This window comes from Maudiozyma barnettii (assembly GCF_903064755.1).
Source record: "Maudiozyma barnettii strain CLIB 1767 genome assembly, contig: KABA2_05, whole genome shotgun sequence".
Classification (NCBI taxonomy): domain Eukaryota; kingdom Fungi; phylum Ascomycota; class Saccharomycetes; order Saccharomycetales; family Saccharomycetaceae; genus Maudiozyma; species Maudiozyma barnettii.
In genome coordinates, this window is record NW_024545242.1 from 8,408 (window position 1) to 27,295 (window position 18,888).

General features: G+C 35.3%; 5 protein-coding genes across 5 annotated transcripts; 3 read left to right on the plus strand and 2 right to left on the minus strand.

Annotated features, from left to right (window-relative positions):
- Window positions 1–2,172: 2,172 nt before the first annotated feature.
- On the plus strand, window positions 2,173–3,876 carry KABA2_05S00176 (uncharacterized protein; the record flags this gene model as incomplete). Its single annotated transcript, XM_041550664.1, has 1 exon — window positions 2,173–3,876. One exon carries the CDS (start codon window positions 2,173–2,175, stop codon window positions 3,874–3,876), a length of 1,704 nt encoding a protein of 567 aa, XP_041406598.1.
- Window positions 3,877–7,310: 3,434 nt separating this feature from the next.
- Window positions 7,311–9,047, plus strand: UGA4 (Uga4p; the record flags this gene model as incomplete). The annotated part of the gene is made up of 1 exon (XM_041550665.1): window positions 7,311–9,047. The coding sequence occupies one exon, from the start codon at window positions 7,311–7,313 to the stop codon at window positions 9,045–9,047; it is 1,737 nt and encodes a 578-aa protein (XP_041406599.1).
- A 470-nt stretch (window positions 9,048–9,517) lies between these two features.
- Window positions 9,518–10,483, plus strand: KABA2_05S00220 (carbon-nitrogen hydrolase family protein; the record flags this gene model as incomplete). Its single annotated transcript, XM_041550666.1, has 1 exon — window positions 9,518–10,483. One exon carries the CDS (start codon window positions 9,518–9,520, stop codon window positions 10,481–10,483), a length of 966 nt encoding a protein of 321 aa, XP_041406600.1.
- A 290-nt stretch (window positions 10,484–10,773) lies between these two features.
- Window positions 10,774–15,252, minus strand: KABA2_05S00242 (pleiotropic drug resistance family ABC transporter; the record flags this gene model as incomplete). Its single annotated transcript, XM_041550667.1, has 1 exon — window positions 10,774–15,252. The coding sequence occupies one exon, from the start codon at window positions 15,250–15,252 to the stop codon at window positions 10,774–10,776; it is 4,479 nt and encodes a 1,492-aa protein (XP_041406601.1).
- A 1,527-nt stretch (window positions 15,253–16,779) lies between these two features.
- Window positions 16,780–18,447, minus strand: KABA2_05S00264 (malate synthase; the record flags this gene model as incomplete). Its single annotated transcript, XM_041550668.1, has 1 exon — window positions 16,780–18,447. The coding sequence occupies one exon, from the start codon at window positions 18,445–18,447 to the stop codon at window positions 16,780–16,782; it is 1,668 nt and encodes a 555-aa protein (XP_041406602.1).
- Between the last annotated feature and the right edge of the window lie 441 nt (window positions 18,448–18,888).

Below are 18,888 nucleotides of genomic sequence, written 5' to 3' on the forward strand. Positions count from 1 at the left end.
TTTCAAATAATATAATTAATTTCGATTATGTTCCTTTTATATTTGCTAAAGAAGGTCATATCCCTTTATTCAAAAAGGATCAAATGTCCCGTCTTTATATAGATTGCAGACCTCTCTTTGCTCCTCATCGTTTCTTTGTTTTTGTTTGTGCGAGCGAAACAGAGCCAACTTTTCTTGATAGTGTACTTCAAAAATTGATAGGTTCGATGCTAACGAAGACAGAAATACATACATTAGGGAACATAATCTCGGTCGCTAATACGTTGCATTTTGATCTTTCAAGTTTGAAATTCAGGTTCAAAATGAAGAAATATATTACGGTCAATGCTGAATATTTAGCCAATTTTATTCTGAGGTTTAGTATCGAGCGGCACATGAATTATTTTCTGGTAATGATCTCGAAATTTTCAAACGTTCTGAATACTGTTACAGATACATTCACCCCTTCCGCCAGTTGATTGAGAGTATCGAAGTTCATAATTTATCCCAATCGGAATCCCATTTCTTTTTTACTTGTCTGTATCATTTTTCTTGCAAGATAGAAATAAACACCTATCAATTTAGATTAATTTCAACTTCAAAGGTAAGGTTTTAATGAGCTCATGAATAAAACTCAACCTCTGCATTCTGTCCTTAAGAAGACGAAGAAGAAGAAGAATATCAAACCGCACATCATAGCTAAGTTTTGGAAAGTCGACATCTGTAAGGGCAAACCCCTAATCCAATAAACCTGTGCCCCTGACCTTAATCCAACAAAAAGAATCGTCCACGCACCATTATTTTCTCTGAAGGGATTTAATGAGCGGGATGGATCTTTCCAGAGCAAGAATATGTAACTTTATGTTCAGATGTTGGAAATACCATAATCTATGATCTTGTAAAAATCTAAGATTAGAGATACCATATCAACGAGATCCTTCATTTGTTATCGCCCGAGCAACGGTGCAGAAGTTCCGATAATAATAACTACCGGTACTGAGGTTATGGAAAGGATCATTCAATTTCCAGGAGTTGGGGGGGGTGCGACATTCTCAATTTCTTGCTCTTTGTGTGATTATTGGAACTGTTAAAAACCCTACAAAAATCCTACGCTTAAGTTTACTATATGTATATACATATACATTTCTGTATCGTCCTGTTTTGCTCTGGAATTCCTTTTGGCTATGCAAGAAAGGCTCTACAATATAAACATGAAAATATAGCAATGATTTACCAATATAACAAAATAGTAAACAATGAAGGTGGGTTAGGCTGGGTTGTGCGTGCCCTGATTTTATTGGGTAGATCACTCCTTGAAACCATGCTTTCTTCCCTTACTACGGGTGTTTCTGTAACGCCCCATGCAAATCGGTCGTCGTCACCATTTCATCATAGCGGACCTCCCATTTCCTGCGGTTTTGTCTCTGTCTCTGCCAGCGTTCCTTGTTTCAGTTTGTTCATATTTAGCATTTCCTTGGAACATGTTTCCATTTTAGGAAATTTGGTTGTGCGTTCCGTTCTCCGTTTACCAGCCTATAACCGAGAAAGATTTTCATAGGCAAAATTAATAATAAACCAGCACAGAGTCATCCGCTGGTTTATTATTTCTAATAGCATATTGTTCTACTCCCATTGGTTGAGATCTCTGGCTTCCATCAGACCTGGAAGTTGATTATTATGAAATCTTCACATTTCCATTAGGTAGCCATACGGTTATTCAACGGTTTTTTATCGATTTTAATAATTTTTAAAAGTAATTTTTGGTTCAAACAAGGCCAATAAATATACTATAGAAAAGAAACTGATGTGTATGGAACTTGCAGAGATCTTAACCCTCAATAAACTGAGCTTTATTTTTTACTTCTTGTAGATCTATGCAAATACTGATTTAAACTTTGTCAATCCTTATTTTTAGTAGAATTACAACAAACAGATAGGGATAAAGGAAATGGAACTTAAATAATGTTGTACGCACTTGTTGTTGGTGTTGCATTCGTCAGGTTATCGTTATTATTGGGTATCTTGATTATTAATTTAAATTTTCTTGTATATAAGAATGATAAATTATCTGAGCTCAAATTGAATTATAGAACTAAAAGAATATACACATGTTCTTCGTACGTAGTCCTTTTCTTTTTTTCTTTCTCAATATTCAAGTAAAGAATTTCATAATATCAGCAATATCAAAAAGTTATGAACGTTTTATTGCAATTTTTATTAATATCACAGACCCTTTCGACACTAGTTAGTGGAGCTGCTCTTGTAAAAAGGGCTCCTACAACAATTTTACAAGTGACTACAGGTACCACCACAAAATTGGTTCCTTTCACAACGGTGCTAACATCAGTCTATGCTACAACCGGTGTCGTTACTCAAACTAAAATTGGTACTTCCACGAATGTAATCACCAATGAAAGTGAAGTCACTGAACTAATCACTTACACTGACACTCAAACATTCACAACAACAGAATTAATTACCGAGACACAAACAGTTCTATCAACAGAAACCGTGTTACAAATTTTGACCACTACAAATACCGAAACTATTACTAAATTAGAAACTTTACCTCAAATTGAAACTATTACCACCGAAGATGTATATGTCATTACAAATGCGGAGACCGTTGAAAGTACACAAGATGTGGAAATCATGGTAACCGAGGTATCTACATCTATTTCATTAAGTAAATCACAATCGACAACATCGACCAGAAGTACTACAACCGTTTTCAACTATGTGCCATTTGTGATCACAGAATTGATCTTTCATACAACGACTGTTATTGAAGCAGAAACTACGTACACTTCTGTTTCTACAGAAAGGATTCCTATTACAAATAGTGATAGGACAGTAACACTAACAGAAGTTTGGGTTAATATTGATTACTTGTACCCAATTTATACTTTTACTGAATTTATTCCAATAACCAAAGTGCAGACAACCACAAGTACTACCGTCGAAACAATTGTTAGTACTCAAAAAGAAACTTCGACTTCGACTTCTACTTTTACTACTACTACAGGCACAATTACAAACACTAATCTAGATTATGTCACTACTGCTGTAACAGAGACGACCACAGAGTTAGTCCCAACTTCTGTTATTATATATTCTGACGCAACTACTACGATATTTAGTGAAGCGACCTTAACCCTTGTTTCAACTGGTGTCATCACTAAAGTTTACACAACCACAATAGATAGTGAATTCACCGAGATTACCACCGGTAGTACTACTGGTAACGTGACTCAAATTAATACTGCAACTATTACAAACGCTATAACTGAAACGACGACAGGCACTATTACAATAGTTACTGATGACGGTAAATCTAGTAGTTACAACGTAACTTCTAGTACCGACGATGGTAAATCTAGTTATTATAATTCAACTTCTAGTACCGACGATGGTAAATCTAGTTATTATGATTCAACTTCTAGTACAGATTTTGATGGAATTTCAAAGTGTACCTCAAGTGGTGTCTCTTTAATTTCTTCAAAGACATCCAATGTTGTATCTGATTCAAAATCAAAAACAGATAGTAATGGATTGACTAAAACTACCGATATAACTAGTAACGACGTGGTCAAAACTACTACTATAACAAGTAACGGTATGACAATAACTACTGTCATATGTAATGGTGCTTGTAAACAGACAACTGGAAAATCTAGTGTTGTAGTTTCTGAATATGACTCTACATATGGTTCAGGAAATGATAACAACATCCACACTACCAAGAGTGCACATGAATCAACAAACGTTTTGTCTGTGGTAACATCTGTTAGTACAAGATCTGAATCTACTCTATTTGGTTATGAAGGTATGGCAATGACTCTAAAGGCATCGCTTACTTCTTCTGTTATAATAATGATGTCAATGTATTTCTTATAATAGTTTAATTTCTTCAGGGAAGGTTATCTCGTATGGTATTGAACTTTAACTTTTTAATAAATAATAAATATATGAACACATAAATAATTCTAAAATATATCATACATACAATAACGTTTCTTCAATTCTGAACTTAAAATTCTTTTCAGCCCAGATATGTTTTTCTCGGTACTCCGAATCAATAGAACTGTTAATATTTAATACAACATGTTTAAATATATATGTTACATCAACCATTATAAATGTGAAGATATATAATGTATAACAATCAGTCTACACGCCTATTATCATAATTCATAAATGAGTTCGGCAACACTTTAAAGCCGTTTTATATTTCTTCAAGAGAACTGCATTCAATTGAAATACGGCAATTGCACATTTAATAGGTATAAAAATCATTGCTGTAGGAACTTTTGCATTAGTTGTTGAACACGAATTATTTCCAGCTCCAGATTATATTTTCTTAATTTTGTTCTCTCCGATAATCTGAAAGACCCTTTTTTAAACGATATCTACAAAGGTTGGGTCGAAATTAGCTGTAACATGATGAAATAAGCTCTTGGATTCTAGTACAATATCTGTGACGGAAACAATCTTTTCAAGTTCCATCTTTACATTTTCTATATCTTTTCAAGACCTTCATCATTTGGGTAGTTAATATCTATAATAAAATTAGTAGCTTCAAGGATTACATTTACAACGTTTGGTTAGACATGGATTTCAGCAACGGAACTAAGACCTGAATGTCTCTCCGCAATCTCGTTAATATTCATAACCATCTTGGCTGCAGTTAGGTACGTATCTGCTGTCATACATCTAGGTGTATTGCTAGTATGATCAATCATCCCTTTCATATTAATGCCAATCCATGAATAAGCCTGGGTACTTGTAACAATTTTGATTTCCTTGGCGTCTTTTTCTAGGATAGGACCTTCTTTTATATGTAAGTAGAAATAAGCTTTTAATGGATTTTCTTTACAATTAGCAAGTATTTTACTCTGAACGAAATATTTTCTAAAGCCTCTAGAACAGTTGTTGCCTTATCCTCGGTAATTTATTTAATGTTAAATACATATTTCAAGTTTGAAGTACTAACCCAAACAGAAGACACCACGATCAAAATTGGGAACCTATCCCCTTCCTCATTGACCCAGTTAACAACTGCTACCTCGTATGAAGGAATATGATTGTTGTCTTTAAATGCTCTCAGAACTTCTCGACCTGTAAGGACACCCACAACATCATCAAACTCTCCACCTGTTGGTTGAGTATCTGAGTGTAAACCAATGCCTGTATGTAGGCCATTTTTGATCAGGGCAAATAGCAAATACATTAGTTAATTGATTCATTTTTACCTCACATCCTAAACTTTTTGTCCCCTGCACTAACCCATCACGGACATTCTTAACTTCTTGAGAGAGGCTAAGAAGGCGCATACCTGTTTCAATCTCTTGTGAACCCGATTGCTAATTTGATAAGTTGTTTTTAAAAGTCTGTTTGGCTTGATGTGTAAAGAATATATCATAACAATGATGTCTTGCTGAATGACCTTCAAAAGAATGTATTAGGTATGAGAAAATTACATATCTAGAAGATGAGATCTTTAAATATATCTTTATAATTCAGGGTCTTGTTAAGGATAAGTTATTCATTCGGCATAATATAGAATAATATGTATATATATCATCGAGCTGTAAATAAATTGTGGCAAAATATGAGGAATACTCTATTAATTTAGCTCTCTTTCACATCCAGAATTTCTATTTTAAAGAATGTCATGTCATAAATGTAAAGATTTATACTATTTTAGATTTTGAGAACTTGGTAGCCAAATCAAAAATTTAATACTCGGTAATGCAATGCCGACCCTAATCATCACTCCTCAGGAGACATTATCATTCATTATAATGAAGAACGCTCGCATGAAGTTTCAGTAAGTGATGATATGAGGTTCTCTAACAAAAACATGATAATAGCGATCCAACAATTGAAATTTGATCATATATCGTATCGTATCTTCTTATTAGAAACAGAAGATAAAATATTCGATAATTGAAGTTTAAATATGATAGAGGCTATTTTTATATGTCTGCTTATATGAAATTATATATACGTTTTTAATAGCCACGCAGTTACAACTAGATGATACCTGGATCAATATAACAGTCATATTTGTTTCGTAATGTACCAAATATGGTGTCCTTAATCTCTTTTAATTACTACATACAGTAACAGCTAATGCGGTGCAGTCATAGCAACTCCAAAAAAAAAGGTTTTCAATTGTAGTATAATATATACCTTCATGGACAAAGATATCATTTGTTGATTAATCGCTTGTCTGTTTACATTTTTTTCAAAAGATCGCAAAAGAAAAGATCAGGTATTTTTCCCTAATTTCTTTAAATCATATTCGTTCGGTCTTTATCGAAGCTATACCAATTGAATTATCTGTCCTCAATTTCTAATATAAACTCTACTATTGTTAAAATGATTAAATATTGTAACCTCGACCTTTTGTTCGAATCAGTATCGCTTTCATTTTACACAGGTATATATATCTTTCCCAGATAAGATAAAATAGTAACCGGAATGCACTGTTAGTTCAGCGCTGTAAAACTTTTTATTGTTCTAAGTTCCTAAACTTTATCGTAGCAAAATAATCATGTCACGTGCTTTCTGCTACAGCGATACCGCCCGATAGTCGAAAACCCACGATTAGATAACGCGCCATCTGTTGATAGCGAGCGATATCAGCCTGTTCGGAGCAATTTTTTCTTATCAGAGCAACGTTTGTTTCTCTGATACATGAGAAACAGCCCTTGGTTGACTGGAGCAACTTTCATGTCATTGGCTGCTAAGCCAGATTTCATATCATGGTCTCTCTGTCAAGATTATCTTTGATAATCAGTTGTCGTTATATATTTTTTTTTGTTTCCTCCTCCCTTAGTAGAAACGTTGTTGTATCTCGATCAATGCTTGTTATTTCTTTCACTTATCGACATTTTTCATTCCTTCTGAGATGTTTAGAGTCCTTCTTTCTATCAAATTAGATGTTGTCATTTGACAGTCTTTTGAATACATTGTAAAGATTGTCTGCCCGTTTGTTGAAATGACTATGATCTTATCAACGAACCTAGAAGATCTTGATTCTGTCAGGTTTCGCTTATCACAACAATTTAATACGGTGATATTCGTAATATGTGCGAGGGTTCCCTGATTTGGAATCGTAATCTATTTTCTTTGAAATTTCGCACTTTCAGTGACTAGATTTTCAAAATTGTATAAAAGAGAACAGTTCTATTAAGGATTTGATAGTAAGGGTCTACTGTTTTGTCTTTTCTTGCCTTGATTCTTTTCGTTCTGATAGTAGTAGTAATAATTGTGATATCTACAATTTGTCACAAACTTATAGAAAATATATATTAATTTTAAACATGTCTGAAATTAAATTACAAAAAATTAATGAAGATAGAATCACAGTGGATGAAGATTATGGTTCAGTGACAGAAATTAGTAACGATATTAGAGCGTTACGTTCAGTACAGTCAAAGACTGGTGCTGGTGAGGTTAACTATATTAATTCCGCTGGTTTGGCGGACGATAGTCAATTATTGGCTGAAATCGGTTATAAACAAGAATTAAGTAGACAATTTTCCACCTTACAAGTGTTTGGTATTGCATTTTCTATTATGGGTCTTTTACCCTCTATTGCATCAGTCATGGCCGGCGGTCTAGCAGGTGGGCCAGTATCCTTAATTTGGGGTTGGTTTATCTCAGGGTTTTTCATTCTTTTAATTGGTATAACAATGGCAGAAAATGCTAGTGCTATTCCAACAGCTGGTGGGTTATATTACTGGACTTATTATTACGCCCCTGTTGGTTACAAAGAAGTTTTTTCTTTCATCATTGGTTGTTCGAACTCTATTGCATTGGCAGCTGGTATCTGTTCTGTCAATTATGGTTTAGCTGAAGAGATCTTGGCAGCTGTCATTCTTACCAAAGATGGTAATTTTGTCCCCACAAATGGTAAACTTTATGGTATTTTCGCTGCAGCTGTTATCAGTATGGCATTCCTAACTTCTATCGGATCAAAGGCAATAGCTAGAATACAAGCTTTCAGTATTGCAGCTAATTTGTTCATGGTCGTTTTATTGTTTATCGCTTTACCAATTGGCACAAAGAAGAACATGGGTGGGTTCAATGACGGTAAGTTCATTTTTGGTAAATATCAAAATTTCAGTGATTGGAATAACGGATGGCAATTTTGCCTAGCTGGTTTAATGCCTGCAATCTGGACTATTGGTTCTTTCGACTCCTGTGTCCATCAATCAGAAGAAGCTAAGGATGCAAAGAGATCTGTTCCAATAGGTATCATTGGTTCCATCACTGCTTGTTGGATTCTTGGTTGGATGGTTCTGATTTGTTTAATGGCTTGTGTTAGTCCAGATCTAGATAGAATTATTAATAATCCATATGGTTTTGCCCTTGCACAAATCGTTTATGACTCGTTAGGAAAGAAATGGGCAATTGCATTCATGTCATTAATTGCGTTTTGCCAATTCTTGATGGGTTCCTCTATTGTTATTGCTATTTCTAGACAAGCTTATGCTTTCGCTCGTGATGATGGTTTACCATTCTCTAGATTCATTAAACGTGTTGACCACAGGTATCAGGTTCCATATTTTGCTATTATGTTTTCGTGTACTTTAGCTCTATTATTAGGATTATTGTGTTTGATTGATAACACTGCCGCTAATGCATTGTTTAGTTTAGCTGTAGCAGGTAATTATGTCTCATGGAGTACACCAACCATTATGAGACTAACATTTGGTAAGGATTTATTCAGACCTGGTCCTTTCTACTTAGGTGATTTCTGGTCCCCAGTAGTGTCCTGGATAGGTGTCATATTCCAGTACTTTATTATCCTCGTTGTTATGTTCCCAACTCAACAACACGGTTTGGCAAAATCAACTATGAATTATGCTTGTGTTATTGGACCAGGTATGTGGATTCTATCCTGGATATATTACATGGTGTACAAGAGGAAGTACTACCATGGTCCAAAGACCAATCTATCAGATGAACAGTTTATCGATACCGTGGGATCCCAGGTCATTGATGAGATCTTGTCTCCACATGAGACGAAAGCCAGTCGATTTACCAAATCGTAGAGAGAGAATAGCATAATTACAAAAGTTACTTTAGACTTCGGCATTAGTTCGTTAAAATTATTATTATTATTATTATTATTATTATATATTCATTAAGTTTATAACAAAAAAAAAATACTAAAACATTTTAACAAGATAAGTTCATTAGTTGGAACTATTTTTAACTAATCTTTGATTGCTGAACTTTTTGACTAGATTGTTGTCAATGCTCTGATAGTTATTCATAATCACTGTTGCTTGACTATTGATTTTTAAGTAGTTGTGTCGCATTTCCTTCATTGACTGTTCTGAGCAAATATTGCGAATGTGCACGTGACTAATTGGCTCAGTCAGTCACAATATATTATGGTTCCTGACTTATACATTATTGCTCAACGATCTGATAACGAATATTATATAAAGCTAGTGGTCCCAAATTCTTCAAAACGTTAAAATAATATACTAATTGACATCAAACTATTTCAATAATTATGTCGAAAAGGATTGTTTCTGCTCTACAGATAGGTTCCTCCCCGGAAGGTACCACTGCCACTATTGAAAAAATATTATCATATGAATCACAAATTAAGGAATCTGGAACGTCATTAGTAGTTATTCCAGAGGCAACTGTTGGTGGTTATCCGATTGGGTCGAATTTTGGTGCTTACGTGGGTTACCGTACTCCCCGAGGCCGTGGAGATTTTAAACGGTATTTTAAGCAATCGATCAAAATAGGTAACGATCCTGAGTGTAAAGAGATCAAGACCCTAGAAGGGTTATCCAAGAGGACAGGTGCTTCACTCGTTGTTGGGTGCATTGAACGGGATAGTTATACCCTTTATTGTACAATGGTTTTTATTGATCCACAGCTAGGATATATTGGGAAACACAGAAAATTACAACCCACGGCGTCAGAGAGATTGATATGGGGTCAAGGAGACGGATCTACTTTAACTGTCGTTGATTCAAAAGTAGGAAAACTCGGTGGAGCGATCTGTTGGGAAAACACACTTCCTTTATTGAGACATTCCATGTATGCTAAAGGTGTTCAAGTGTGGTGCGCACCAACAGTTGAAGACATGCCAATGTGGGAAACAATTATGAAAAATATCGCATTCGAGGGAAGATTATTTGTGGTCAGTGCAGTACAATATGTACCATCGGCCACAGAGATGGGGTACGGGGTCCCAATAGAAGGTTCTGATAATGAAAGAATATTGCCTGGATTGGAGTCTTCTGATGAGCCATGTCTTAAGGGAGGAAGTATTATCGTTGATCCCTTTGGTAAAGTATTGGCCGGTCCTCTTCGTGGACAAGAAGGTCTTCTAGTTGCAAATATCGACCTGGACCTTATTATTGAGGGCAAGTACGATTTGGATGTTGTCGGTCATTATAGTCGTGGAGATGTTTTCCAATTGACAGTCAACGAGAAATCTACCGATATACATTTTGTGTAATCCGACAATTAAGTAGTAGTGCTCATAATATTACATAGATGTGATTCAATAATGTTTTCTCTTCTGTAAATATCATCTCCTTTCTACTGTTGAGCAAGGTAAAAATTTTAACTTCGAAATCTTTTTTTTTTTCACTGCCAGATTTGTTTTTAATTACTGTGTTAAGACAGGAAAATCATATATTAATATGATATCATAAGAATGATATTTTTAATAGTTTAAGAATGTAGATAATTATATTAATTAGTAAGTAGTACTATAAAGGGGATATTTAAATTGGCTTGAACAGGTTATGTGGACTTACTCTTTGTGCTGTTCTTCTTTGGAACTCTAAATAGGTAGTATAGAAGAACACCGGCTGAGTAATTGAATACAATATAACAAAGGAAGATACCGTAATTTCTCCATCTCTGAGAATATTTGACGTCGACTCTAGATAAGTAATCATTAGTATGTGATAATTCACATAGACTACAGACGTCTGTGGCTAATTGGTCTTTTAGGTAACCAGTTTGTGCCGCAAAAAGATATGGGCTTAGATAATCACCACAAGTTTGACCGGCAGGTGGAACCAATTGTAAGAACTCGTTTTCATCACATTCGATTGCAACATTACTGACACCGACAGCTAATAAGGATTCTAATAGGTATGTTAGTGGTGATACTCTGTACATGAATACCCAGAAACCAGGCATTGCCTTTCTGGTAGTGAAGACACCACAGAAGGATAGACACATAGTAAACATTAAACTAGCAGCATAAGCAGCATTTTCTAGGACTTGAATAGCAGACATGGTTAGAATTCCCATTGAACCGACAAAGACAAAGTAGGCTGTGCATATTAACCAGAATAACACACCTCTTTCGTATAGTTGATTAGCAACTGAGGCGTTACGGTAGAAACCGATGGTGTAATAGTAAATAAAGAACGCAATTGTACCAGCTAAGAAATTCCAAATGACTTCGATTAAAATTTGAGAAACAATAAACGCCTTCCAAGAGAATGTTCTAGATGGTCTTTCTCTGACTTCATAGAGGTCACGTTGTTGGACATAGTTAGGTAAGTATTGTTGTAATAAGGGGTTGAAAATGACAGTAAACATGAAAATGGCCAATGTTTGACTTTGTAACCCTTGTAGAGAAGCTTTTGTTTTAAAAAATGTAAACCCAATAAATAGCATATTGATAATTGTCAAAGCAAACTTAGACCATAGATATTGTGGAGATCTCCAATATTGTTCCATTAGACGTTTACCGACTATTGCTGTCTGGTATATCAATGATGTAGCAAATTCGTTATCATCAGAATTGTTGACACTCATGGAATTATTTATATTTACGTTTTCCAGTTGATCTAGTTCTTTTTGGACCATTTTGTAATCAATAGAATTAATCCAGATGTCGTGATAATCTTCCTGGACATGTGAGCTACTTGATGAACCAATGGTGTCTAACATCCATTCGGCTGGATTAGCATCAGAAGGACATTTTGGAGAGCCGTGTCTTTCGAAGTAATTAATCATGTTACGACAGCCGGAACCCAACTTACCAAAATAAACTGTCTTACCACCTTTTTCTAATAATAGCAATCTGTCAAATTTTTCCATAAGAATAGCAGTTGGTTGATGGATGGTACAAAGGATAGCTTGACCCTGATCAGCAAGTCTTCTCATTAATTGACAAATAGACCAGGCAGTTTGAGAATCTAGACCAGATGTTGGTTCATCAAGGAAAACAAGTAATTTCGGCTTAGCAGCTAATTCGACACCAATTGTTAATCTTTTTCTTTGTTCAACGTTTAAACCTTCACCTTGAACACCGACAATAGCATCGGCGTAAATTTCCATGTCTAAGATTTTGATAACCTCCTCTACGTATGCGTTCTTTTCTTCAATTGAAACAGTGCTTGGTTGACGTAAATATGCAGAAAATCTTAGTGATTCTCTGACTGTAGATGTTTTCAAATGTAGATCCTGTTGTTGACAATAACCGATAGACCTTGGGAAGGAACCGTCACGTGTAGTACCATTAACAAAGATATTACCGCTAATTATACCAGTCGTAATTCTTTCAGCTAAGCAATCGAGTAATGTGGTCTTACCTGCACCAGACACACCCATTAAAGCAGTTAATGTTCCTGGCTTAACCCAACCGTCGACATTGTTCAAAATTCTTTTGGTGTTACCTTTAATGTCGATATCATAGCAAACATTTCTCCAGTGGAAGATATCTTTTGACTTTGACAGACCCGCAGATTCAAATTTCTCCTCTTCCAACTCTCCTGAGTCTTCTAATAATGTGATATCTGTAATGCTAGAATCACTTGAACCAGCTTCTAAATCATCTTCGGTATACTCAGTAATTTTCAGACTTTGTCTTAGTTTTCTCATTTTTCTAATGATATGCTGTGGGTATACCAACATTTCACCTCTTTGGGCTTTACCAGGATTAAATTCACAGACAAGTAAATAGGTCAATAGGAAGAAGACAGAATAGCCAACACCAATACCGAAACCGCGCCATTTATGACTATGTTCGTAACCATAATTGTTTTTAATGTAGTCATCACCAAGGACATAATCTTGACCAGCTTGAGCACCACGAGCAGCACAAATTCTATGAGTACCAGTGTATTCAGCATACATCGCACCAGTTGGGATGAAAGAAGAACACGTAAATTGACGATCGTGGAATTCATTGATCATTAAAGATTCAAATAGATACGCCAGTGGATTGATATACCAGATCCATGTAGACCATCCCAACATTTTCGTCTTTGGAATAGCAAACCCAGTGTACATTGCCATAGCTAGAAGCAAAACAGCAGCAGGAAACATAGCCTCTGGAAGTGATCTAGTTAACGAACCAAAAGTTCTATACATGTGAGACATAGAGAAAACAGTCACAATGTTAATTAAAAAGTAGAAAAAGAATGATCCTGCATCACGTTTAAAATTTACCAAAAAATAGAAGATAATGTTAAAACAGATAGCAATAGAAAGCTTGGTTGGAATTTGAGAGATAATAGATGCAAAAGCGTCGGCACTTGGATGGTATAAAGAATATGATTTGTGTTTTTCGATAATAGGTCTTGCCTCGTATAATGAAAAAACCTCCAATAGACATGAGAATGCGTTAAAAAGAATAGCAGAAAACATAGCGGCACCTCTGAAATAGAAACTCTCAGTATCCTGATGCTTCATGATTTTGTAGAACATCGAACCTAAAATCAATGCCATTGTTGAGTTACCAAACAGCATGAATAGATTTACTGTAGGATAGTTTGTTATTCTCCAAATATCCCTGTAGAGTAGATATTTGACTTGTAGACCATAATTGACTGTGTATGGAGAGGAAGCTCTTGTTCTTTTGGATTGTCTTGCGATGTGAGCTTCTTTGATCATTCTACGAGATTCCTCTACGTTTTTAGAAAGTTTAGCTTCGATTTCACGAGTCAGAATAGCATAGGCTTCTGATTTTTTCCAGTATTCATTCATGTCCTTTGGTGTTTGTGGAATCATTATGCCTTTCTTTAGAAACTCCTTGTTAAGTATTCTTTCTTCTGGACTTGTTACAGATGTTAGAAAGTCAGCAGTGGTTTGTCTTGGTGGACAAACATAACCCATGTCTTCAAAATAACGCTTAGCATCTTCACAAGGACCAAAAAATAACTGGTAACCCTGATCTAGAACACATACTTTATCGAACAGATTGAAAGAATCTTCTGAACAATGATAGATAGCTACGGTAGAAGAATTGCCCATAGTCGTTGCATTGACCCTTAGGGCACGAATGAAATCTAACGCTGTTGATGAATCTAAACCTCTTGTTGCATTATCCCAACATTGAAATTTAGCACCACATATACTTGCTTCAGCCAAGGACACCCTTTTACGTTCACCACCAGAAACACCTCTTATTAAATCGTTACCAATTATTGTATCTCTTGTGTGTGAAAGACCGTAAGTAGCCATGGTAACTTCAGTAAGATGTTTTGCAAATGCATCTCTTTCAACACCTTTAATTCTGTTTTGTGGAGTTTTTAATCTAGCGGCAGTGTATAAAGTTTGGTAAACGGTTAGCTTTGGGAAATGAACGTCAATCTCACCATTGTAGATTACTTCACCCCTGTAGTGTTCCTTGATTTCCTTTGGAGAGAAACCAGCATATGAAAGTTTTGACTCTTTTGTTATCTTGAATCCTTGAGTGTTGTTTGATATAGATTTTAATAATGTTGTACAACCAGAACCAGGTTTACCTAAAACTACCAACATTTCACCAGGATTTATACAACCTTCCATTTCTTTCAAAATCGTAAATGACTTTTCTTTTCTGACTGGTTTAACCTTTCTATATATTTTGTTAAGTATCTTTTGTGGGGCATTAAGTAAATTAGCTTGGGACTCAATACCTGTGGTTTCACCATAAGTGGAGAGGTTTTGCCATATACAATCCAATGAGTATGGTTTGTAGTATTCTGGGTCATTATTAATTACTGCGCCAAGATTTTTCACCCATAATGTACTTGAAAATTCCTCACTATGAGGGTTTAGTCTTTGATCTTCGAGGTCTGGGGAAGTTGGATCGGTACCATTCATATTAGAGAGTACAGAGTCAACTTCACTACTTCTGGAAGTAGTGTAATTTTCTGCTTTTAGGCCACTGTTAACACTTAAATCTTTTGCTAGATTTTTAATCGTTTCTTCAGTGCCAGAGTCGACACCATTGTATATTTGGAAATTTGCAAATTTCTTGAAGTCTTCGTTCATCTTGATAATATTGTTGTAGTACTCGGAGATGATATAATTCAAAATATAGACGTTGATTAGTATTTAATAAGATCCAATAATTGTTTTTGCAAGACTTGAATATTTCATAATATTGTCATATAAATTAATTGCGTTGCATATATATATATATAATCTTCTTATCGTATATAAGACTTCTTTTCATAGTCAATCACATTTCTTACAATATTAGCACATAATTTTCTTCAAGTCTGAGAAAGACTTCTTTTCTTTCATCAAAATTAGCTAAATAAATGCATCCAGATTACGTTGCTTACTTAATACCAAAAGGGTAGCAACCCATTCAAGTGACAGTAGCTCTTACATTACTTCTCCCGCACAAGCAGATGGAAAGATGGGGGGAAACATGATGCTTTAGAATAATGACAGACTGATAGTCATCATGATGAGCGGCAGTTTCGGGTGACTAGTTGCCAGCTTGGGTACCTTAAGAATACCGTAGCAAGGACGATTTACGGTCCTGAGATCTGGTATTTCGCTGTCTTTGCCATTATTTTTACTGCGTAGTTTTCTGTGTCCGAAACGCGTCCTCTCAAGAAATTGAGATCCATAGAACGGCCATTTCCAGTAATGAGTCGTTCGAAGAAAAAGACAGAACCGTAACCACAGAATAGTTCAAAGAGATTGGTCAGGTCCACAGGACACTTGGTAGTAGAATTTGAATCTGTTCGGGTTAATATTTTGTTAAATAATAGTTTTTTGTTATTTCATTCCAAGTTGTACGATCTACGTTAGAGGTTTACATAGAGGTAAATCAGTTTTGTTTGGTTTATAACATCACTAATATCGTTAAACGATACATCTTAGATACATTGTATGAAATTTTCTTCCTTCTTTTTTGTTTTACAATTAAGTATGCATAGAGTGACCCATTTAGGTCAATTTTGGAAGTGTCTTTGTGATTGTTTTTTTGGTGTATTTCCTTTTGCTATTATAGAGCGTCTGTTTATTTCCTACGCTTCCTATTTAGAAAGAGGAATCCACCCAGACCAATCATAGTAAAGCGTTTGATCAAGACTGACTATTTCTTCTTGTTCTGTGATTTTTCTTGATAAGATGAAATAAAATGACTTTTTTTATTCTTCCCGATATTTGCTGCCTTCGTTACATTGGTAACATATCGATGTATAGCACAAATAGGTATTGTCGATCTTCTATAGCTAATAAATACATAAACATATATACAAAATTTCTCGTTTAGAAAGGTCCTTCTGGATGTTTACCTATGCCAATTATGGATATGTGATATAATGAGATGAGATGGTTTATTCCCTTGTTGGTGTTAAACCGCAAGATAAATTAGATAATTCTGTTTCATTTATTGATCAAAACAACTGCGATGAAAATCAGTTACCAGGGATGAAATGACATAATGAAAATAGAAAAGAACATAAGAATATTTATTATTTAATATATGCTTTAAGGAACGAATTTCCTCATTTTGTATTATAGAGAAGTATATTATAGAAGAGTGATGATGCATAACCCTTATTTCAAAGAAGTGATGTCGATTGATTTTTCTTTCTTAGTGACAATTTCGTCGTACAATAAAGTTGTCAGGAAGTCACTAAATTTCTCCCCTGTAATTTCTGGTAAGAAATATTTGGCAGCCAAAGCGAACTTGTTCTTGTCACCTACAGGACTCTTAGCGGCTAGAATATCGACTTGTTCTTGTAGAATCTTAGCAGTGATATCAGGAGTAATTGATTCATTGGTGTCCTGTAGTACACTATTGTGATGGACCCATTGGTACAATTGACAACGAGAAACTTCGGCTGTAGCAGCATCTTCCATTAGGTTGTTAATTGGAACACAACCAGAGCCCCTTAACCAAGCTTCCATGTATTGCAAACCGATATCTAAGTTTACTTTAATACCGTCCGTGGTGATCTTAGCGCCTTCACAGTTAGTGTTTAACAAATCTGCTTCTGTAATATTCACATCAGGAACAAAATAAATTTGGTTTGGAGTACCCATGTTACTGAAAACTTCATTACAAATTGGTGCTAAAGCTGGATGAGCTACCCAAGAACCGTCATGGCCGTTAGTTAGTTCTCTGATCTTATCCTTACGGACTTTATCCATAGCGATATTGTTAGCAACTTCATCATCCTTAATTGGAATGTGTGCAGCCATACCTCCCATTGCATGGACACCTCTACGATGACAAGTGTTAATTAGTCTCTTAACATAGGCGGCCATAAATGGAGAGGTCATGGTGACAAGATCTCTGTTTGGTAGGATATGAGATGGATCGTTTCTCAACTTCTTAATAGTGGAGAAGATGTAATCCCAACGACCACAATTCAACCCACTGGAGTGCTGTCTTAATTGATAAATAATCTCCTCCATTTGGAAAGCGGCAGGTAAAGTCTCGATAAGAACAGTGGCTCTAATGGTACCTCTTGGGATGGCTAAAAAATCTTGGGCCACATTGAAAATATCATTCCATAGTTTAGCCTCTAGATGATGTTCCATCTTTGGTAAATAGAAGTAAGGTCCTTTTCCTGAGGAGATCAAATTATGAGCGTTATGGTAGAAATACAATGCAAAATCAAAAATGGAGGCACTAATTGGTTCACCATCGACGTAAACGTGTTTTTCTTCCATATGCCAGCCTCTTGGTCTAACAATAATAGTAGGAGAGTCAGCAAATTTATTATTTAGTTTGTAATCCTTTCTTGGTGTAGTAAAATTGATTTGGTCACGAATTGCATCGTATAAATTAACTTGACCGTAGACAATGTTTAACCAAGTTGGTGCCAAAGAATCTTCAAAATCGGTCATGTAAGTGTTAACCGGGGAGTTTAAAGCATTAATCAGCATATTTCTTAATGGAGGACCAGTGATTTCAGTGGATCTATTGATTAAACCTGGAGCTAGAATAGGGCCCTGCCAAACAGGATCATCTCTAATTTGTTGAGTTTCTGTTAAGAAATCTAATTTCGCCTTTCCTGAATCTAATTGACCCTGTTGTAATTTACGATTTTGTAATAATTGTTTACGAGTTTCATTGAAAGTTCTATGTAATAAAATGACGAATTTCAAAGCATCTTTAGTCAAAATATCAGCCACAGTAGTGGTAGAAGGAGCAAATTGTGGTTTTGCGTCGACATCTGCAAATATTTGAACGTTTTCCAAAGAAATCTTAACCATAGTAAATAGTGTTTTGTTATATGTATGATTGATTAGTTATTTTAGATATATATTTGAACAAGAAAATGGAAAAACTTAACATCTAAAATACAATTCTAATCTGGAAAAATGTTTTTTGATCAAGGTTTATATATGAGTGTCGTGAAGTGACATCGAACTATAATAGGTGTTCCCTTTACTCCGGAGGAAAGGACGACTATCTTGCGATCAGGAGCGTGACGTTGGATTATAATACTAGTAAGAATAATAATGATACAACAGGAAATTTGGTTATAAGTTTAAAAGAGAAGGGTGTCGAACACACCTTGTTGTAAAAACTCATTAGGCTCAAAAAACAAAACGGATTTTTCGTCATTTTGAGTCAATCTTCGGTCAAACGGAGAACTAAATAAGTTGCTTTCGGTCCGAACTTCGGGAATATTTTCACTCCGAGTAAGCCAC